This window comes from Labeo rohita, chromosome 12 (assembly GCF_022985175.1).
Source record: "Labeo rohita strain BAU-BD-2019 chromosome 12, IGBB_LRoh.1.0, whole genome shotgun sequence".
Classification (NCBI taxonomy): domain Eukaryota; kingdom Metazoa; phylum Chordata; class Actinopteri; order Cypriniformes; family Cyprinidae; genus Labeo; species Labeo rohita.
In genome coordinates, this window is record NC_066880.1 from 21504530 (window position 1) to 21528516 (window position 23987).

Here is a 23987-nt window from a genome sequence, read left to right on the forward strand (position 1 = left end):
TAACGTCAACAGGACTCCTGTATGGTGCGTGTGCGCATGTGCATGTTGAGCGCTGTTTATGTTGGAGTGTGTATGTTTGAGTGTGCTCCACCACCTCAACATACTACGCACTTTACGAACCGACCGCGCGGACACCGAGATGGCCGCAGCCGCCCCGAATCCAGAGGACGCCAGCCGAAACAGCGGCGGGCCGAGCACTGCAAGCGCTCTTGCGGGAGACGGAGAGTCTGAGGAGGCCGAGGAGTTTGCCTCCGCGACCCACTGTTCGGAGCTCTCCCGGCGGCAGAACGAGCAGCGGAAGCTCGGGCTCTTCTGTGACGTGACGCTGGCGTTCAGCAGCGCCCCGGGAGCCGCCAACAGCTTCGAATTCAGCGCCCACCGCTCAGTCTTGGCTGCGGCAACAGATTATTTCACACCGCTGCTCGGAGGTCAGTTTTCGGAGTCGGTGACGCGGCGGGTGGAGATGAAGGAGTGGAGCAGCGAGGCAGGCCTCGACCAGGAGACGGTGGAAAGCGTCATCCAGTTTATGTACACGGGCGAAATACGAGTGAGCACTGCTAACGTGCATGAGGTTCTGGAGCTAGCGGACCGGTGAGGAAAAAATCATGCAGATCATAGACAGTGTATGAAAACAGCGAGCAGCTTACCTAGACAGCATTGTTGCTATGTTTGATCACAAATACACATTGGGCATCATAGACCCAGTCCGCATTTGGCATTACATACACCTTCAAAACAAGCATCGTTGAAGTCAGTAGCGTTCTGCAGTATTTTGGGTATCAGAAATTAACGTTGGGTGTCATGGGTATCTTCTGAGTAAGCAGCGTTTCTGGGCTTCATAGATGCATTTCAGATCAGCAACGTTTGTTCTAAAGCAGCAGCTTGTTTTAGACTTAAAAAGCACTTTCCAATTCTGTAGAATCATAGGTGTGTCCACTATTTTGAGCCATAATACACTTTTTTTTTTTTTTTAATAAATGTCATTGGTATGTTTTCCTCCATAGAGAAGTTTCCCATCCAAAAATGAAAACTCTCCCATCATGTACCCACCCTCATGTAGTTCCGAACTCGTATATTTTTTTTTTTTTATTCTGCAAAAACAAAAAAAAGAAGTCTGAAAAATGTTTCAGCTCTTGTTATCTACATGGTTAAAGTCACTGGGGCCCAAAGTTAACAAAAAGGTGCATAACGATAGTATGAGAGCCAGTGATTTAATCCAGTGACATTTTGTGTCCTGATGTTGATAAGGTTTGATGTCATTGTGTTGCCATGTTTGATTTGGACTGAGGGAATAACCCACTTACATTTAGCTCTGTTCAGCATACAAAGTCATCATATCATAGCTTTAGAAGACTTAGTTTAAAGTTTAAGTCCACTTCCAGAACAAAGATTTACAGATAATGTACTCACCCCCTTGTCATCCAAGATGTTTATGTCTTTCTTTCTTCAGTCATAAAGAATTTGTTTTTTAGGAAAACATCTTAGCATTTTTCTCCATATAACAGCCTGCTATAGTGCCCCGATGTAGGATGATTTTGAAAAGATTTTTGAAGTTGAGGGAGAAAATACGATTGGAGTTTTTCGACATACCCTAACTCTCTTGAGCCAGAATACACAGAGTTTAGGCAGAGCAAGACAAGATGCGCGTTTGAGATTTAAAACGTATTTAAATTGTATTTTTTTTTTTTAATGAAAATAACTGATCGTTTAGCTAGATGAGACCCTTCTTCCTCGGCTGGGATAAAAAAAATGCATTTGGGATAGTTTGAAGCTGCATTTATACTGCATTTTGGAAGTTCAAACTTGGGGCACCATACCAGTCCATTATATGGAGAAAAATGCAGAATTGTTTTCCTCAAAAAACATAATTTCTTTACGACTGAAGAAAGAAAGACATGAACATCTTGGATGACAAGGGGGTGAGTAAATTATCTATAAATCTTTGTTATGGAAGTGGACTTAAACTTTAAACGAAGTCTTCTAAAGCTATGATATGATCACTTTGTGTGCTGAACAAAGCTAAATGTAAGTGGTTATTCCCTCAGTCCAAATCAAACATGGCAACACAATAACATCAAACCGTGTCAACATTTTTGTTCAGGAAGTGGACTTCTCCTTTAAGCCACTGGATGTGCATACACAGCTGAGTCTATAAGTTTATAAGCCTTTTAACAATCTATACAAGAAATAAAACATTTTTTATTCAGTGCTGCACTTCACAAAATAACAGATGCAACAACAATACTGCACTAACATATTTCAAATTATTTAAGTTAGTAGGTAAAATAATTATTTTGAAAATCACTTGATTAATCTGTTAAAAAAGCAGTTTCCTTTTTGAACAGACATATCACCCACCCCTATTCAAACCCATGATATAATGGTCTGCTCTGGATATTTGTAATAATGCTACTGCATGTTTTAGTCCTTGCCCGCTGAATTGCACTGAATTGCGCTCAGCTTACAATGTCTTTTTTTCGTGCCTGCTGCTGCTTCATTTAATCAACTTAATTTAACTTTGCTTTGCAGCAAAGTGAGGTTTTGATGTATAGCTCTTGATTAGCCTATAACGCATACACCCAGCAAAGCACACATACATCTCCAAACTCTGTTAAAAAGTGCTTTATCTGGAAAGCAACTGTTGTCAACAAAGCTTTCATCTTATCGAAAATGTTTTAGGGTTGTTTTTGTAGATGAGTAAATGCTCCAAAAATACATTAAATAGACATCTCCATGATATTTATAAGCTAAAATCTGGGTTACTATACTGCTTATTTGTTACAATGATGAGAATTGTTCCAGTGTTTCTGTTTCTGTACAAAGAAAACAGTGTATATAAATATACTCTGATTCTTATTAAAGCTACATAAGTTATTTGGTGAAGAGCAGTGATTGATTTTTCTCTTTGCATTTTGTTGTTTAATACTAATGACACAGCTACAGACATATTTGGTTACTGTCACTTTAAGACATAATGTGTAAATGCTGAGTAATCTAATATTCCTACTATTTCTTTCCTAACTGTTTATGTTCACTTAAGTCAAGTCAAGTCAAGTCACCTTTATTTATATACCGCCTTTAACAATACAGAATTGTGACAAGGCGGCTGTACAGTATTAAATAGGAAACAGTACATCAACAATGCCAAAGGCAACATTAAACACTCACATTATAGGTAAAGGTAGTTAATCAAAAACAATAAAATAAAATGCAATATTGTGTTAAGAGAAAGTGTCCCCAACTAAGCAAGCCAGAGGCGACAGCGGCAAGGAACCAAAACTCCATCTGTGACAAATGGAGAAAAAAACCTTGGGAGAAACCAGGCTCAGTCGGGGGGCCAGTTCTCCTCTGGCCAAAGTTCCCGTGGTCTTGTGCCGACAGGCGTCTAGGTGATGTGGTCTTTAATGTGGATCCGTCTCTGGGGCTCATCAGGGCTGTAGAGGTCGTCTCTAGGTGCTGATCCACCGTCTGGGCTGGGTTCGGACTGGATCCGGGGGACTGCAGTGAACATCGGATCTGGATACGGACTGGATCTGGTGGTTAATGTGACCTCGGAATAAGAGAGAAACAGACTAATATTAGCGTAGATGCCATTCTTCTGACGATGCACCGAGTACATCGGGTGTTATGGGAAGTGTTCCCGGTTCCGGTTGACCTAATTAGTGCAGCCTAACAATCCTTTAACGGATTTGAATTATAAGAATGTTTAAGACGGATTTGAATTATAAGAATGTTTAAGACTAAACAGACTCTGGTTGAATACACACAAGTGAAATATGCCACAAAAGAGAACTGAATTCAGGATCAGATGCTGTCTACGAGATGCGGCTTTCTGTGTGTGTAAAGCTGGGTGTCATTTCAAAATTTTCTTGACTTCAATATCAGTTCTTGAAAGTTTTAACAAGATTACATTATGCATCACCTCTAAAAAACCCTTTCATTTATTTTACTTTTCCAGCTTGTTGACGTTTTTACAGACTCAAATACTCATCTCCTGAGACACTGCACAAATGAACAAAATGTAACCCACACAATAAATCAGTACAAATAGCTTAGACAGAATCATCATTTCTATTCAATTTCCACTGATTTACGCAATTGCTTGAGTATTCGCTGGTTTCAGTGCTGTCTGCGGTGCCTAAAAACTCAAAACTCGATACCCAGCCAAATGTGTGTGTGTTTCTGGTGTTAGATTCAGTCACTGGAAGTACCACTTTCCGTTCTTTTTAACAACTTTTTAACATCAAGCATATCGTGCGCCTTTTCTTGTTCATGCATGCTTCTTACAGAATTAATGTGTCAGTCACTTTTAAAGAAGTTGACTTCCAGAACAAGTTTACAGGTAATTTACTCACCCCCTTGTCATCCAAGATGTTCATCTTTCTTTCTTCAATCGTAAAAAAATTGTTTTCTGAGGAAAACATATCAGGATTTCTCTCCATATAGTGGACTTCTATGGTGCCCCTGAGTTTGAACTTCCAAAATGCAGTTAAAATGCAGCTTCTTCCTCCTGGGTTGGTACTTCTGCAGTGATGTAGGATGATTTTAAAGTTGGAGGAGAAAATGAGATGGGAGTTTTTCAATCTACCCTAACTGTCTTGAACTGGAATACACAAAGTTCACGCAGAACTAGACAAGACGAGCATTTGAGATTAAAGTGTGTGTGTGTATATATATATATATACATATATATATATATATATATATATATATATTTATTATTATTATTATTATTATTATTATTATTATTATTATTATTATTATTATTATTTTATTTATTTTTTTGTAAAAAAAAAAAGACCCTTCTTCCTCGGCTGGGAGTTTTCAAGCTCTTTGAAGATGCATTTAAACTGCGTTTTGGAAGATCAAACTTGGGGGCACAATAGAAGTCAACTATATGGAGAAAATTCCTGAAATGTTTTCCTCAAAAAACATAATTTCTTTACGACTGAAGAAAGAAAGAAAAAGATGTGAACATCTTGGATGACAAGGGTTGAGTAAATTATCAATTTTTGTTCTGGAAGTGAACTTCTCTAACAGTCCTGCACTTTGTGTGCATTATTTCATACACAATATAGCAACATCTCTATTGGTAGACACTTAATATCATCAGCATGTCATACTGCCCAGCCCTAGCTGACTACTACAACAACAAAAAAAAAAGCACCTACATCATATATCTTACCTGTTCTTGCTGTGTTTTTTTTGTAAGGCCTGAAACAGTGTACTTTCTTTTCCACTCACAGGTTCTTGCTCGTGCAGTTGAAGGATTTTTGTGGAGAATTTCTCAAGAGGAAGCTCAGCCTGGGAAACTGTGTGGCAGTCCATAGCCTTGCACACATGTACACTTTGGATCAGCTGGCCTTACGGGCTGCTGACATGATTCGTCGCAACTTCCACAAAGTCATCCAGGATGATGAATTTTACACGCTTCCGTTCCACCTGGTCAGAGACTGGCTGTCAGATGCAGAGATTACAGTTGACTCAGAGGAGGTTTTGTTTGATGCAGTGGTCAAATGGGTTCAGAAGAACTCAGAAGAACGGGTAAAGTACTTTGAGGAGCTTTTTCGTCTTCTCAGGCTGCCGCAGATAAAGCCAACGTACCTTACAAGAGTTGTGAAGAATGAGCCTTTGGTCGCACAAAACGCAGCCTGCCTACAGCTCGTGTCAGAGGCTGTGGAGGGTCATGCGATCCGCTTTGAGAACCTCAAATCTGCAGATACAGAGTTCTGGGCCTCATACATGGCTACATTCCAACCAAGATTTGGCCAGAACATGGACGTCATCATGGTGGTTGGCGGGGTCTCTGAAGGAGGTGACTACCTGAGTGAGTGCGTAGGTTACTTCGTATACGAAGACCGTTGGGTCAATTTGCCACACATCCATAACCATCTGGATGGTCACGCTATTGCAGCCACTGATACGCATGTATACGTAGCTGGATCCATGGAACCAGGATTTGCCAAGACAGTGGAGCGCTACAATCCAAATCGCAACACCTGGGAACAAGTGAGCAACCTCACCACACGCAAGCATTCCTTTGGCCTCACTTGTATCAAAAATATTCTGTATAGTATTGGTGGTCATGGCAACTTCAGCCCTGGCTTTAAGGATGTGAGTGTTTACGAACCTGACCAAGACAAGTGGCACAACCTAGAATCTGCCCCTAAGATTTTGAGAGATGTCAAGGCCATTAGTGTCGAAGATCGATACGTTTATGTCACAGCACGAACGCCCATAGATACTGACAGCGATGATGGGTTGAAGACGGTGACTACTCGCTACGACACCGACAGTCGGCAATGGCAAGAAGTTGACTCTTTACCGCTTATCGACAACTACTGCTTGTTCCAAATGGCTGTAGCGTCGACTAACTTCTACCACACGGCTTCTTGCTGTCCTAAGAGTTACACCAACGTGCGTGACGATGTAGCTCGACAGAAGATCAGCGCTAGGATATCTGATGATATTCTTGAAAGCCTTCCCCCAGAGGTTACTAGTATTGAGGGTGCTGCTATCTGCTATCTTGGCGATGATGTGTTTGTGATCGGTGGCTGGAAGAACAGTGATGATGTGGATAAGCAGTATCGCAAGGAAGCATACCGTTATTGTGCCGAACGCAAGCGCTGGATGCTTCTGCCGCCCATGCCTCAGCCACGCTGCCGTGCCACAGCATGTCACGTTCGCATTCCCTACCGCTTTCTATATGGTTGTCAGCGTTACCCAATGCCACAGAATTTGGCACGCCAGAGGGACCGTATGCAGCAAATGCAACAGTTACATCGTCGCACGTTAACTCTACGCAGGCAGTTACAATCACAGATTGAATGCTGAGAGTCCTTGTTGCTCAGAAAAACTGCTACAAAAATCATGAAAATAGTGTCTTCAGCATTCCCATGATCCCATTCTTAAGATGTGTATTATTTGTTTACTTGTGACATTTCATCACTGGGAGAGTGAGTGAAATGGCTGAAGCTAGTAAAGAGAGTATTTTCAAGCTGACTTTGTATAATGGAATCATATAAATATGTAAAAAAGATAAGTTTGTAAATATCTGTACACATGAAACTTTGTTTCATGGCCTTGCATGAATTTGCCTTATTCCTGCTTTCGGCAAGTTGCAGAATGCTGCACATTGTTAATTTATCTAGAGTCATAACATTCCATGTGGTGGTGGTTGCCCTGCTACATTTGTGGGTTTTCAGGTTGTTTGTTTTGCAGGGAGTGACGTGTTCAACCATTTTTGAACAAACCGTTAATAAGAACCACTGCATCTTCATTCCCTTCACTTGTTAATTGCTTATTCCTGGTCTTAATTGTGATTTTATTTGTTTTGCACTTAAATACAATTCTTTCACAGTCTTTGTTTATATGTTCATAAATGCATTCTTCACAACTACAAGCACTTAATTCCAGCATTAGCGCTTGTCTTAATCTTTAATCTTAGTGTTTTATATTGATTTATATTTGTTCTTTTTCAACTTTTAAGCACAGGGAATAAAGACAGTTATGGCATCAGTTATTGACACATGAAGGCTACACCTAAAAAAAAAATCTGAATATAGTCAATGATTCATTACCTCAAGGGCAGGACCTTGCAAACTGTTACTTAAAAATAATTTTTTATTGGTGTTATGCCAGTTTGAGATCTCTCACTGTCCTTGTTTTATTTTTTTCGTTCATACATGGTTTTTAGCCACGTCATAGACATCAGCTTGTGTTCTGTCATGCGATGCCTGTCAAGAATTATGTTAACATTACCTATCAGTCAACTGTAGTTGTCCATTCCAGTTTTAATAAGGCACCTACTGATGGTACCCGTGCTGCATCATAGTCTTTGTTATATATATATATAATGCTATTTATAATCAATTTTTTAATTTTTCATCTTTCATCTACATTCCCTCTTTGTATCTCCTCAGAGTCTTCTTTCCTGTCTTTTGCAATGTTTGATGTCTTTTATTACAAGAAATCTCAGTGCACTTCACTTAGGTGAAAACATTGGCACCATTAAGACCAGAAAACATTTCACAATGTTCGCCTAAAGAACATTTAGCCATTGCTACAATCCATACCAAAGTCTTATGTCATCTTAGCTGAACTAATGTTACGCTTCGATGTTAAAATCTCTTCTAAATGCAAGATAGAAATGGCTTTGACAATTGTATCTATAGCTCTCGTCTTGACTTGTGCAGAGTTTCATAGTTATTTCATACGGGGGGATAGCCAGTGAGACATCCAGTGAACATACATTAATAAGCCTTTTTCAAACATTTTCCTGCGTATTGGAGACTCTGTAGAATCTTAGATATTGTATTTACTCGATGGGAAATGTAAGTTTTGTGTCTCTCATGTTGAGATGTGGTTTAATAGTGTTTAAGCTCTATATCAGTTTCTTTCCTTCTTGCACAGAGGAAATGAGTGTGTGTGTATGTATGTATGTATGTGTGTCAAAGGCGAAAGTGTCTGACAATAAGAGTAGCAAGGTTACTTATGTTACCTTGTCCTGCTCTTGTTGTAAAGTCTGTTAAGGGCGAATATAGTTCTTTGCATGTGATATCAAGTATGCACATGTTGTGGATCTCAGTGATTTGCAATAAATATTTATTAAAAATCTGATATTGTCCAGGACTTGTTCTTCTGCCTATAGTTGATACTACAGTGTTAATTTTAGATTGATCAAGGCATTTTCTTTTTTTATATATATATATAAAATTTATTTTTTATTATTATTATTATTTTATTGAGTGGAAAGTACAGTTTTAATTAAAGCTGCAAGCAGCGATTAAAAAGGGTCCTTACACCCAGGCTCACCACCACCGGTGGCTTTAGGAAAACAGCAAACGTGGGCAATATGCATTTAAATTGGTAAATATAGAAGGAATATGTCAAAGTCATTTATATGTGCCAAACGTCCTGCTACCAGGTGGTGGCACTATGACTATAACTGGATATTGGCATGTAGATGTCTTCAGGCCAGCATTTTTATCAAACGTGTGAAGTTTGGTGCAGATTAAACATGGTATGTTTGAGTGCAAAGCATGACATATCCTGTTGCCAACAGGTGGTCTACCGAATTTCGTACATGTGTAACGTAGCTCAAGAGGCACTTTGTTGAAATTTTATAGGTAGTGCTATTGAGCCATTTTGCCACAGCCACTTCTGAAACCCATAACAGATGCAAATTTTCACCACTTTTGGCATGTGCGCACCACCAGTGCTCAGACCCTAATTATCGAGACAGCAGACATAGTGAAGACAGTCCGAATTTTACAACAAAGAAAACAACAGAACCACACCACACACACAAAAAAAAGGGGTCTGCAAGAAGAAACATGATGATTCAAAAAATTCAAATAAATTCAGTCAGCGGGCAAAGTTTGAAGGGTGTGAAAATAAATGTATAAAATAATGTATAAAAGGTTGGCTTTTATCATGAAAAGAGTCATACTGGCATACTGAGAGCATCTTATCTTTTTCAGCTTCAAAAAGTACATGGTATCCACAAGCCAATGTGAGACACTGTGAGGGTTTGTTGGACTTCCAAAGATATAAAATCTGTTGTCTAGCCAATAAAGAAGTGAAGGCAAGTACATTTAACTGTTTAGATGTAAACTGAGTCCAAACTTTAGGAACAGATTGCAGTAGTAGGGCAGACATCAACTTTGGTTTTACAGGAGAAGTTGACTTCCAGAACAAAAATGTACAGATAATTTACTCACCCCCTTGTCATCCAAGATGTTCATGTCTGTCTTTCTTCAGTCGTAAAGAAATTGTTTCTTGAGGGAAACTTTCCAGAATTTTTCTCCATATAGTGGGCTTCAATAGTGTACCCAAGTTGCATATGCGTAATCTGTGTAATCCGAAAAACTCAGTCTCATTTTCTTCTTCAACATCGAAATCATCCTACATGGCTGTTTTAGCTTTTTTTTTTTTTTTTAGTAAAGGGCGTTTGATCTTCTTCGCATGTTCACTTTGTAAACACTGGGTTGGTACTTCTGCAGCGATGTAGGTTGATTTTGAAGTTGGGGAAGAAAATGAGATGGGAGTTTTTCGACATACCCTAACTATATTGACCGTATTGAACTGGAAAAAAAACAGAGGTCATGCAGACTTAGGATGAACGTTTGAGGTTAAAAAGTATATAAATTGTCAATTTGTTTAAAAAATGACAGATCATTTTGCTAGATAAGACCCTTCTTCCTCGGCAAGGATCGTTTAGAGCCATTTGAAGCAACATTTAAACTGCATTTTAGAAGTTCAAACTTGGGGCATCATTGAAGTCCACTATATGGAGATAATTCTTGAAATTTTTTCCTCAAGAAACAATTTCTTATCATTCGAAAGACACAAACATCTTGGATGACAAGGGGTTTTGTAAATTTTTGTTCTGAAAGTGAACTTTTTGTGAATATTTTGGACAGTCTCAAAATAATTGTTCCAATAGTACTGGGCAGAAGAAAAAAAAACATATGACTCAGATTACAGGGTGACATGTGACATCTATCAAAACTGTCATCAACATTGGAATAACTGCAGAGAGTCGAGTTTTGGATTAATGAACCCTATGCCGTATTTTGTACTAAACTGTATGAATGAAAGTCGAGCACATATTGAATTTGAGTTAATTCTATTAACAAGTCCATAAGCTGACAATAAGTCCTGAAAATAAGTGCCTTTTCAGAAGTGTTTATAACAAGAAAATCTTCAGAGTCTTCGGGTTCAAGTCGTTCGTTCATCATGTGACAGCCCCATAAGCTTAACCTATGCAGTCTGAGCCAGAAAGAGAATTGATTAGTTCATCTCTCGAGTCTTCGGGTTCGAGTCGTTTGCTTATCACGTGACAGCCCAATAAAATGAACAACTCGAAAAACCCAAAGACTCGAAACAGGTGAACTAATTCCAGTACAGAACCTAATAGGATGTTGCGTATGCACGACTGAACGAATCACTCCCCAAGACGACTCGTTCTTCCCGAGTCACATTAAAAATTCGTTCAAAATGAATCATTACATCCAACAGAACACCTCAGTTGCTTAGGAGCCATTCTTGAAAACGGTAAAAGGGTCATATTAATCTATCGTGGGAGCGGCATCTGTTGGTGTGACGTCACACAGACAATATGCTGAGAATGATTTAAAAAGTGGAAATTATGTTTACAGATTAAATAAAAACCAGAGTGATTTTTTATCATTATAGGGTGTTTTTGCACACACACCGCTAACACACATTTATGTTCAAACAACATGTAAAAATGAACTTTGCATCTGATGACCCCTTTAAGTTGCTCTCACTCTTTATGAATTAATTTTATGATCAAGGCATTTTCACATAGAATATGGGTATTCCCAAATTGATGTTTTTGATAGCGTGTGCAAATTGATGTGAGAGCTGTTGTTGTGCATGGTTTGATCAAAACGTTTCTAAAAGATATGATATGGTCAAATGACAATAAAGAAATTAATAATGAGCAGACCTTTTGTCATTCGAGTGTATGCAGTTTTGGTGACCGGTGGACACACATCTGTGTACATAAAGCCCAACAGAAAACAATGCAAAGATAATAAGACAGAAATAATAGCATAAATGAAACACCACTACATCCAGCAAGTTGTAAAAACTCAAGTTTTCATATTAGATGCTGATTTTAAAACAGCAACAAACAGCAGGAAAATCATCTTTCAGAGAAGAGCATTATAAAAGGACGAATGAACAAATTCATCATGCATGAAGACTACCCTTACAAAAAAAGCAGACTTTATTCTAAACAGATCAAGTTCAAGTGTATTTACCAATTATACATCATGGAGCAAGTGTTTTAAAATAAATGTTTTTGTAGTAAACATAAAATGTACTGTTTCAGTTCTTATTAGGACTAAAAACTGCTTGTGTTTGTAAAAGTAATTCAACAGTACCTGTAGTATACTTTGAGTTTTGCATTTGTATTGCAACTCTACTAAGATATATACTTAAAGGAAACTTGTTAGTTTATTGACTATATACTAGCTTTAATTTATGAAAGTACACTTTGAAGTATGCTCTCAGTAAACTACTGATTTAAAAGTTTCATTCTACAAATATACTTGTCTTTTAAGGGAACTTAACATCATACTTATAGTTTACTACTTATATAGCAAAAAAAGCAAAACTTTGCAGAACTCTGGCTCTCCAGGGCCAATGTTGGCTACCCCCAGTATATTAGTATAATTAGCATATTAGAATGATTTCTTTCATGTAACACTATAGACTGATGTAATGGCTGCTGGAAATTTACATAATATAGTGATACAGTAATAAATGCAGCATTGGTGAGCATAAGAGACTTCTTTCAAAACAAACAAACAAAAAAAATCCCAAAAAATTCCAATCCTTAGAATAATTACTTGATGAAATTATCAATTACAAGTATAGGCCAAATATACTTAGACTTTCTGTATTGTCAGTAAGCAAAGGATACTTACATACAATTTCATTTAGTACATAAAAGCTAGACAAATATATAAAAAGTATATTCTCTTATTATTCTCAGTCTAAAAGAAGTAAACTAATAGCACACTTGAATATACTTCTTTTTTTGTAAGGGTAGCCATCATATTTCATTTCAAAGTAAAATGTTTGCAAATACTTTAGTTTGGAACTTTTTATTCAATGGCACAAATGCATTTTTGAAATCCAACATTTTTAGGAGTAAAAAAATATGCGACCATCAAATGTACAAACTTTTAATACTGGAAAGCATGTTGGTGCGGTTTTCAGCCTCAGGATCGAGTCTGTTGCTTTGTTCTTTAAATGCATGTACATTTACATGCTTTTGTGAACATGTTTCATAGTTCTTCATGGCGCATTTTTTCTGTGTCTTCATCCACTTTCAGTTTTAGTTCATCCAGAGTAATCACGCCATCAGCATTCCTATCCTGGTTCTTGAACATATCCCCGATGACACTATCCGGATCCTGAGCTGGTTTAAGACGACCTTTCCCTTCTGATACCTGCTGTTTGATGAACTGTGAAAACTGTGGAGACAAATACAGTAGAAAAGCTAGGTTTAAAACTAAATCACCCAAGTGACTGTGGCACTTACTAAAACAAGTATGAAAGTACAAAGACCATGTACCCTGAATAAAAACAGTGACAAGAGGTAAATTCTTCTAGCAGTTTAACTGTACTTATAATAACTAGTCAAGTCAGTGAGTTTAGTATTGTGCCCTTGAGTAAGGCACTTCACCTCAGCTTATTCCAGTGTGGTCTCACACAGACTATTACCATTAAGTCTGGTCCACCTTACAGCTTATTTTGGCCAAGAACCATCCACTTATTTAAGAAGAGATTTGACTGACATGTCAAGTAACCAACCACTGTTCATTCAATTTTAATATACAATGCTGTTTGAAAGTTTGTGAACCCTTTAGAATTTTCTATATTTCATCATCAGAACATCATCAGATTTTCAGTCCTTAAAGTTGCCAAAGACAAACAAACAAGACAAAAATACATAGTTTGTCATTTAGTAATTGAGAAAAATGATCCAGTCTTAAATATTTGCGAGGTGCTTTTAGTATCTGTTGTGACCCCTTTTTTAAGCAATAACTGCAGGTAATATTTTTTGTAACTGCTGATCAGTCCTGCACAATGACTTGTAGGAATTTTAGCCCGTTCTTTAGTACAGAAACAGTTGAACCCTGTGATGTTGGTGGGTTTCCTCCTAAGAACTGCTTGCTTCAGGTCCTTCCACAACATTTTAATTGGATTAAGGTCCAGACTTTGACTCGGCCGTTCCAAAACATTTGTTCTTGTTTAACCATTTTTTGATAGAATGACTTGTGCATCTGGGGTCTTTGTCTTGCTGCATGACCCACTTTCTCTTTAGATTTTAGTTCATGGACAGATGCCTGGACATTTTCCTTTAGAATTTGCTGGTATAATTCAGAATTTATTGTTCCATCAATGATGGCAAGTCGTCCTGGCCCAGATGCAGCAAAACAGGCCCAAACCATGCTACTACCACCACCACCATCATGTCTCACAATGGGATAAGGTTCTTCTTATGCTGGAATACAATGTTTTTCTTTCTCCAAACATAACACTTTTTATTTAAACCAAAAATTATATTTTGGTCTCATCCATCCACAAAACATTTCTCCATTAGCCTTCTGACTTGTCCTCATGATCTTTAACAAACTGCAGACAGGCAGCAGTGTTTTCTAGAGAGTTGTGGCTTTCTCCTTGCAACCCTGCCATGGTTGTTCATTGTTCTCCTGATGATGGACTCATGAACTTCAACATTAACCAATGTGAGAAAGGCCTTTAGTTGCTTAGAAGTTATCCTGGGGTTCTTTGCAACCTCGTAAACTATTATACATCTTGCTGTGGACTGATCTCTGTTAGTCGACCACTTCTGGGGAGGGAAACTGTGGTCTATAATTTCCCCCATTTGTACACAATCTTTCTGACTGTGGATTTGTGAAGTCCAAACTCTTTAGAGATGGTTTTGTAACCTTATCCAGCCTGATGAGCAACAACAACTCTTTTTCTGAGGTCCTCAGGGATCTCCTTTGTTTGTGCCATGATTCACTTTCACAAACATGATCAGACTTTAATGGATCCCTGTTCTTCAAATAAAACAGGACATAAACTGACACCTAATTGTCACCTGTTGACTGAAAACACTTCTGAACAGACACTAATTTCACCTTCAAATTAACTGCTAATCCTAGAGATTCACATACTTTTGCAACTCACAAATATTTAACGCTAGATAATTGTTCATAATAAATAAATAACAAAGTATATATTTTCATCTCATTTGTTTAATTGGGTTCTCTTTATCAATTTTCAAAACTTGTGTTAAAATTTGATGAACTTTATGGTCATATGTATGCAGAAATATAGAAAATTCTGAAGGGTTCACAAAATTTCAAGCAGCACTGTAGTTGATACTACACTGATATTTCATCTGTGTGGCCTAACAGATCAAAAAATCTGTTTGTACTCCAAAACTGTTTTACCAAAAAACTAGAATTGTGCCTGTACTTGTATAACATTTTCATTGTATTCAGTGCTTGAATGAATCTGTCAGATTCACAAGATAACAGATATTTCAGGGTCTGGCAGAACAGGGGTGTGCCAACTTCATCAGAATAACTTGTTCAAAGGCTGAAATCACTTAGAGCTATAAACTCACCTCCTCTAAAGGGACCTTCTGGTCCTGGTTGGTGTCTAGTTCATTAAAGAGCTGAACCGGACTCTCTTCAAGCCAAATGAACAGGTAGCCTTCAGGAACACCCTTCTGCAGGGACACCAACTCCAGTTCAAACCGCAGAACTGCACTCCCTGGGACAATACCAGCTAGGAAACGAAAACACAGGAAAACAATACACATTTATCAGAAATTAAAACAGAAGAATTCATTTACCCTGTATTGCAGTGTAAATGCAAATGTAAACTTTATTCTGCTGCTGTTTGAAAGCTTTCACTTCACAAGATTGGTATTAAATGGACTGGAGTCATGTGGATTATTGTTTTCCATTGCAGAGGATCCACTGGTAAGCAAGTGATGTAATGCTAAATTCTTTTCAAATCTGTTCCAATAAAAACACAAACATATACAGTGGTCAAAAGTTTACATACACCTTGCAGAATCTGCAAAATGTTAATTATTTTTGATTATACAAAATGCATGTTATTTTTTATTTAATACTGACCTGAATATGATATTTCACATAAAAGTCATTTACATATAGTCCACAATAGAAAATAATAGTTAAATTTATTAAAAAATACTCAGTTCAAAAGTTTACATACACTTGATTCTTAATACTGTGTTGTTACTTAAATGATATAGCTGTGTTTTTTTTTTTTTTCGTTTTTGTTTTTTTGTTTAGTGATAGTTATTCATGAGTCCCTTGTTTGTCCTTGTGTACATCGCTTCAGAAGTACCGATCCAGACTTTGCAAAGTTAACATGCAAAAAAGATCAAACACCCTTAACAAAAAAGGTAAAACAGCGATATAGGACGATTTTGAAGTTGAGGGAGAACATGAGACGGGAGTTCTTCGACTGTCATAAACCGGAAAAAACAGTCCAGGCAGAGTAAGACAAGATGAGCGGCTGACATTAAAAAGTACATAAATTGTATTATTTTTATGAAAATAACCAATCATTATGATCATGTGAATCTTTGTTTTGGAAGTGGACTTTTCCTTTAAGGGGTGAATAACTCCGAACATTGCAAGAGTGTATAGTAGACAAGGCCAGATTAACCATAGGTAGTTGGAAATGTGCCCAAAGGCAGCATACAACTGATGCAAGTGAGTTTAAACATGACCAGTCTAGCTTAGCTCTCTTATGTCTGAGTTTGTCAGCACGGGCGATCAGTCAGTACCAGCTTTTACAATGTTTAAATGTCATTATATATGCGGCTTGAGCTAATGTTACAGTGACACTGTACCTGTTTGAACAGGTAGCTGGTCAGCACTGGTTTATATCCTTAGAAGGCAGTGGTTCTCAAACTGGGGTACGTGAGGTTACGGAGGGGGTATGTGAACAAAATGCTGAGCTTTGCCATTCATTTAATTCTACCCCAATTTAAAGTAACATTAAAACAGAGCATGCATTTCTAACAAGCGAAATACTGCTTTTAGTATAAAACAGGAAAATTGGAGTGTCATAAACTGTCAAATGATATCAAATTACCTCATCTTTTGCGGTCAAAACTGACTGCATCAACACCAGCTGTGTGCGTATGATAGGATGCCCGCAAAGTATGTTGCTTTAGCAAATCACACTTCTGTTCATTGTATCTTTAAAGTAAATTTGTACCATGTAATAGCATGGAGAACAAATATTGACACAGATTGTAAATAGAGATTGATTTAAGAAACTCTTTGATTCAGAACATGCCCTGTGCGAGTTATTGTTTTTCATGTTTAAAATACGAGCAAGAACGCAATTTTCTCTGAATATCCAAACGACTGCAAATGTTGATTTTACATAACAGTTCAACAAAAAGGTAATATTAAGTGAACATTTTACATTTTAAATGCAGCCTACATTTTAAACACAATATTGTCAATATTGTTTGTTATATTTCACAACAAAACAATAGTTCCAATGAAGTCCGCAACAGAACTGGTGTGCTTCTCTAAGAAACAGTGGTGTTTTGTTAGTGAAAGAATCTGCAGCTTTAACAATTCAGAGTGTCACTTAATAACCCATTCATAACTACAGCCGCTTCCTTACTGAATGAATGAATGAAATTCGCAACGCCTGGCTTATTAAGACAGTGACTTGCCGCCACCTACTGGTGATTTTAGTTTAAATTTACAAGTATCATTCAATTTTGCTATCATTTATTGCTTTCTTTAGTATATTAATAATACACTTAATAGAATGTGAAGAATATGACATAAAAGATAACATACAATTAATATGTTTAGAAAAACTTTTCCTCATATAGATAAAAAAAAAATGCACCTGTAAATCAATTTAAGGGTTTAAGGGAAAAAATATCCCTTAATGCAGTGGTTCTCAAACTTTTTACAATGGTGTACCCCCCGGGGCATTTACCATTCTTCTGAGTACCCCCACCTAGACTGCAGTTACACATAAGCCTTAATGGAAAATGTGTAACTGCGGTCTAAGTAGGGGTACTAAGAAGAATGTTGAATGCCCCAGGGGGTACGCCACTGTAAAAAGTTTGAGAACCACTATTATAGAGTACAACACACAGATACATGAAATAAGACACACCTCCTTTCTCTCCATGTCCAAGGTGTGGTGGCACTATGACCGTCCGTCTCTCTCCTACACACATGTTCCTAAGAGCCTCGTCCAGGCCGTCAATTATTTTACCCCCTCCAACCACCACATCCTGTGGGGTCTCATAGTCCCTCCTACAATGATCAGAGATCAACAACTGTTAGCTAAATCATAAAACCATTAGCAAGTCGTATTTGTATTAATTCACTTAATTTTTAATACATTAATAATTTAATAAATACTGAAGACATTCGATTGTGGAAACTCACGATGTAAAGAGCAGCGTGCCGTCCAGCAGTGAGCAGTTGTAGTGGTACTGAATGTAGTCATTCACCTCACTGGTTTCATTACACACCTCAGGTCTGTGCGTGATCTCCACCTGCACAGGATCTTTGACGTTGTGGAAGTCTATTATATGGATGTCGAAGACCAACACGGCCGAACCTGGAATGTCCTTACCTGGCCAAAACAGAGCTACACTTACTGGAAAGTCACATTTTTTAATGGCATTTAAATGGCAATTAACAGCAGCTATCTATCACTCTGTAACTCTTGACTCATCTCCCATTGAAAATCAAGGCTGAGCTTTTCATTACCCTGTGGTCTTTGTGGGTTATTACACAGTAATAAGTGTGTTACATAAATTAATTTTTTACTCTTTGTATAACCAAACAACTTTATACTATTAGCACATCTACAGAAGTGGCAGCCAGTAAGTGTGAGCATTCTCTCCAACCTTCAATGAAACATTGTGGGTCAAATCATTCAAAAGTTCAAAAGTTTCTATACACTTTACAAAATCTGCAAAATGTTAATTATTTTCCCAAAATAAAAGGGATCATACAAAATTCATGTTATTTTTTATTTAGTACTGAACTGAATAAGATATTTCACATAAAAAAAACTCATGAACAACTATCACGAACTAACATAAAAAAAACATAAATAAAAAAAAACAGTGGATCATTCAAGTAACCACACAGTATTAAGAATCAAGTGTATGTAAACTTTTGAACTGGGTCATTTTATAAATTCAACTAATATTTTCTCTTGAGGACTCTTGATGAGATTCTCAACTGTATATATATATATGTATATATATGTATATATTTATTTATTATATATATTTTATTGCTGCTGTCTATATTTCATGTGAGTGTACCAGGGTTGTATTGCACTGAATCTGCACTTTCACGAATTCCCTTATCATAAACAACAGTTTATGTGAGAGTTAATAACTCATGCTAGTCTTGTTTGTTTGCTTTTTGTGTGTAATTTATTCCCAGTTTAAGTAACCTTTATGTTTACACTGTATAACCAAAGTGAAAAACTTTTTTTTTAAATGTGTTAGTCAATAAGAATGCCTTAAAATAATCTAACCTGCCCCCTGCTGGCCATATGCAAGGTGAGGTGGCAAGATGATTCTTCTCCTCTCTCCTGTACACACACCCTGCAAGCCTTTATCTATGCCAGCGATCATGTAGCCCATTCCAATGTACGTGTTGTACGTCTGGTTGTGCTGATAGCTGTGACATTAGAGGTAATACAATACATTACATCTCAGCAACATCTACAGCAACCCAAAACAACAACAAACAAGCAAAAGAATGGGTAAAACCTGGAGTCAAACGTTATGCCATTGAGGAAGGAAGCATTGTAGTGATAGCGAATGTAGTCGCCTGCAATAGTCTTGCGTGTACATGGTTCAGGTGCTTCCACGACTTCCACAATGATGTCATCTTTAGGGTTGTGGAGGTCTTCCAGGAGAATGTGATACACTACTGATGCATGAGGAGGGATATCTGTGCCTGAGGAACACACAAGAAAGATGAAATAAAGGGAAACAAGAAATGAAAAGTCAGAAAAAGAATTTGTTTAAGAGAGTTTATAACTAACTATATTTTTTTAAAGTGCCTTGCAGATTCTGTAGATGTTGATTATTTTACCAAAGTAAGAGGGATCATACAAAATGCAATACAATGTTATTTTTTATTTAGCACAGAACTGAATAAGATACTTCACAAAAGACATTTACATTGTCCACAAGAGAAAATAATAGTTGAATTTATAAAAATGACCTAGTTCAAAAGTTTACATATGCTTTATTCTTAATACTGTGTTGTGACCTGAATGATCCGCAGCTGTGTTTTTTAATTTAGTGATAGTTGTTCACGAATCCCTTGTTTGTCCTGTTTAAACTGCCTGCTCTTCTTCAGAAAAATCCTTCAGGTCCCACAGATTATTTGGTTTTTCAGCATTTTTGACTATGACTAATCATATGACTATGATTTTGAGATCCATCTTTTCACACTGAGGGCAACTGAGGGACTCATTTGCAACTACTATAGAAGGTTCAAACACTCACTGATGCTTCAAAAGGAAACACGGTGAAAACTTTTTGAATTTGAACATCAGGGTAAATTTAAGTTATTTTGTCATCTGGGGAACATGTAAGTATCTTCTGTAGCTTCTGAAGGGCAGTACTAAATTTTTAAAAAATATATATTTAGGCAAAACAAGAAAAATGTACACATTTTCATTCTGTTCAAAAGTTCACACTCCTGGCTCTTAATGCATTGTTCTCCTTCTGGAGCATCAGTTAGCATTTGAACCCTACTGTAATAGTTGCATATGAGTCCCTCAGTTGTTCTCAGTGTAAAAAGATGGATCTTAAAATCATACAGTCATTGATAGAAAGGGTTCAAATACATAAAAATGTTGAAAAACCAAAGAATTTGTAAAACCTGAAGGATTTTTCTGAAGAACGGCAGGTAGTTTAAATGTTCAGGACAAACAAGGAACTCATGAACAACTATCACTAAACAACAGAAAAAGCCCTGTGAATTATTCAAGTAACAACACAGTATTACGTATATGAACTTTTGAACAGGCTAATTTCAACTACTATTTTATAGTCTTGTGGACTATACGTAAACGTCGTTTATGTGAAATATCGGTCACACTTTATTTTAAGGTCCAGTTCTTGCTACTAACAAACAATTATCTATGACTTTGGCCTCAATAAACTCCTAATTTGCTGCTTAATAATAGTTAGTAAGGTAGTTGTTAAATTCAGGTATTGGGTAGGATTAGGAATGTAGAATATGGTCATGCCGAATAAGTGCTTTATATATACTAATAAACAGCCAATATGTTTATAATAGGCATGCTAATAAGCAACTAGTTAACAGTGAGAATCGTCCCCTATACATAAAGTGTTACAGAAATATCTCATTCAGTTTAGTACTAAATAAAAAATAACATGCATTTTGTATAATCCCTCTTATTTTAGGTTCAATAATTTAGGGTAGGACAAAAAATACCATTTCATTTTCTCCTCCAATTTCAAAATTGTCCGGCATCGTTGTTTTTCCTTTTTTGTAAAGGGCGTTTGACTTATTTTGCACGTTCGCTTTATAAACACTGGGTCGGTACTTCCGCCTATGTCATGTGTGGGGTTTCCAACGTGACTAGTTAATGCATGGAGTCAAGCTAGTGCAAGACAAGCATTTTTAGCTAAAAAAAAAAAAGCATATAAATTTTTATATACTTCTCCGAATGAAGTCCACTAAATGGAGGGCAAACTCTGGAATGTTTTCCTCTAAAACCTTAATTTCTTTTCGATTGAAGAAAGACATGAACATCTTGGATGACATGGAGGTGAGTAAATTATCAGGTCATTTTTATTCTGGAAGTGAACTAATCCTTTAATCACTAACCCAATGCACGAACCATGTGAAACATAAAACCCAGAATTATATTGACACATGAGAAAAGTCCACTAGAATACTAAAGAGTGCAACCATGTCCAAGATTTCAATAAAAATCTATAACTGATAAAGAACTGGGTGTTCTTTATATGTACATGCAGATGGTTTGCTTGCTTACCATATCCTTTTTCTCCAAATGCCAGAAATGGGGGGATGATGAAGTGTCGTATTTCTCCCACACACATGCCCAGCAACCCTTCATCCAAGCCTTTTATAAGCAAACCTTCCCCAACCACTGAATCTTGTGTCTGGGAACGCTTGTAGCTGCATTGTGTTCAAAGAAAATTGTTATGTAGGCATATGTACGACGATTTGTATGAAAAGTGTAGACACTGTTGCTCTATAGCACTATCAAAACATTGCTCAAACAAGAGCATGAGTTTGGAGTGTTCAGGAAACCTGTTTGAAAATCATTATTATTTTTTAAAATTGCATCGATGTGAGGCTACTAGGACAGAAAGTAACACTAACCTGGAGTCAAACGAAGTACCATCCAGCAATGTCCCATTGAAGTGAAAACGGACAAAGTCGGTCCTCATGACCGACCGCTTGCATTCTTTAGGTGTACTAATGACTTTGGTCTGAACCTGGTCTGCCCTGTTAAAGATGTCCAGTAGAACCAGATCAAACACTAATGTTGCGTCTGGCGGCACTTTATCACCTGAAACGGCACAGAAGGAAGACACTTTCTATGATACACTGACACCCAGACATTTTAAAGTGTGACTTGTGTTACCAAATAGTTTTTGGGCCGCTGTGCAAGACTGAGACATGACACTAGTATGCATATTTCATTTGATGAATGTAAAAGGTGTGTTTGAGTATATTACCTGCTCCTTGGCTACCAAAGGCCAGGTGGGGGGGGCACAGTTATCTTCCTACGCTCACTCACACACATACCCAGAATACCCTTCTCCACACCAGCGACCTGCCACTTTTGGCCCACCTGTCCAAAGAATGCAACCCCTCGATCATAGCTGCATTTAAAACAAACAAATCACCGAACTTTATATTTATTATGAAAGGGAAAGACTTCCAACATACCGCACATAAGCACATACACACACAGCTTATCAGTCATAAAAGTACATTTTACACAAGCCATTTTATTTCTATAGCTCTTTTGACAATGCAGCTTGTCTGTCATGTAATCTTTTAATTCCCTTGAACTCCTCATTGAATAGCTGTATTCAAGCTTCACTGAAAAAAAAAATGCAAGAGGCTCAGAAACCAAGTGAGCTCCATATTAAGACAGCATTTGGCCACGTATGATACATTAAATGCTTTCCAGGTAGCTCACCAGTGTCTGAGACCTAATCATAGTCACCGTAGTATAATATGCAGAACGTAATTGTTTAATAGACTTGAATAAACAATCTCTAACAAACCTATTTGCATGGAACTGCAAAAGATACTTCAAACAATATCATGGAAGTAGCCTATTATTACCATAACACAAAAAATAGCATATTCCAACGGTGCACGTCCAATCACTGCGCTGCATTGAACATCTCCAAAACGCAATGCTATTGCTTCGCAAAGAATTGTATTGTGCAAAATGCAAAGAATGAACATCACTGATCACTAATCACTCACCTTGAGTCAAACAGTTTTCCGTCAGTAAAAGTGCCGTTATAGTGATAACGCACGAAATCTCCAGATTTCACTTCTCTGATGCAGCGCTTAGGAATGAAGTATCGATCAATTGCAATATCATCGATAGGCCCTGGGTTACAGTCCACGGGGAACCATGTCGCCAGCAGTAAACTCAAAATAATCCTCCCTACCATTTTAAAGAAAATGTAGTCTGTGATTGAGGCTCGTGCAGTCAGTTGTGGGCTCCTGTAGGAGGAGTTCAGATGTGTAAACGTGGAAGATCTTCTGCTGGGATGTTGCTTCGGGCACTTTTTTTCGTTTTCGGAACAAATGAAGCGCCGGGATTTTTGTAATTTTATTACAAAAGTCATCAATTGTAAAACAGTTGTTTATTATAATTATTTATTTTGTTATTGGTTAAAATGTTGAGAAAATGACGCACATGTGGAAAAATATTTAATGAGATCATATTTCGCGGAAGTGGATGGAAAGACCGTTGAATAAGTAAGTGACCGGTGGATGACACACTTTAGCCGCGCCGGTACACTGGTCCTATAATCAGGGACATGAGCTACAATGTAGGCTATTATTTTGTATTGTATGTACATTGCTTAATTGCTTCAAGATTGATTCATTGAATAAATCTCGTTATATCATAATAACGTCTAATTTTGCGAGATCTATTATGAAAGCAAACATTTCCATGATTAGATCTGGATAAGTGACCCAAAATAAAAGTTAAATCTGATTTTTAGAACAGTTGCACTGTTGCAGAGAGGGAGCTTCAATGTTTGAGATTCAGGGGCGTTTCTAGTGTTTTATACGTACTGAGGAACAAGCTCTATCAAAAAAGTGTCCCCATAA

The 23987-nt window shown here is 37.4% G+C and overlaps 2 protein-coding genes across 2 annotated transcripts; one reads left to right on the plus strand and one right to left on the minus strand.

Moving 5' to 3' along the window:
- klhl11 (kelch-like family member 11) lies at positions 1–8617 on the plus strand. The gene is made up of 2 exons (XM_051124530.1): positions 1–591; positions 5247–8617. The coding sequence occupies exons 1-2, from the start codon at positions 59–61 to the stop codon at positions 6832–6834; spliced, it is 2121 nt and encodes a 706-aa protein (XP_050980487.1). The 5' UTR covers positions 1–58; the 3' UTR covers positions 6835–8617.
- Positions 8618–11914: 3297 nt separating this feature from the next.
- Positions 11915–23405, minus strand: fkbp10b (FKBP prolyl isomerase 10b). The gene is given in 11 exon segments (XM_051125061.1): positions 11915–13013; positions 15182–15345; positions 17749–17891; positions 18027–18216; positions 19138–19283; positions 19376–19565; positions 21646–21791; positions 21999–22188; positions 22358–22391; positions 22393–22504; positions 23124–23405. Coding segments are annotated over 11 exon segments (1698 nt in total). The 5' UTR covers positions 23318–23405; the 3' UTR covers positions 11915–12824.
- Between the last annotated feature and the right edge of the window lie 582 nt (positions 23406–23987).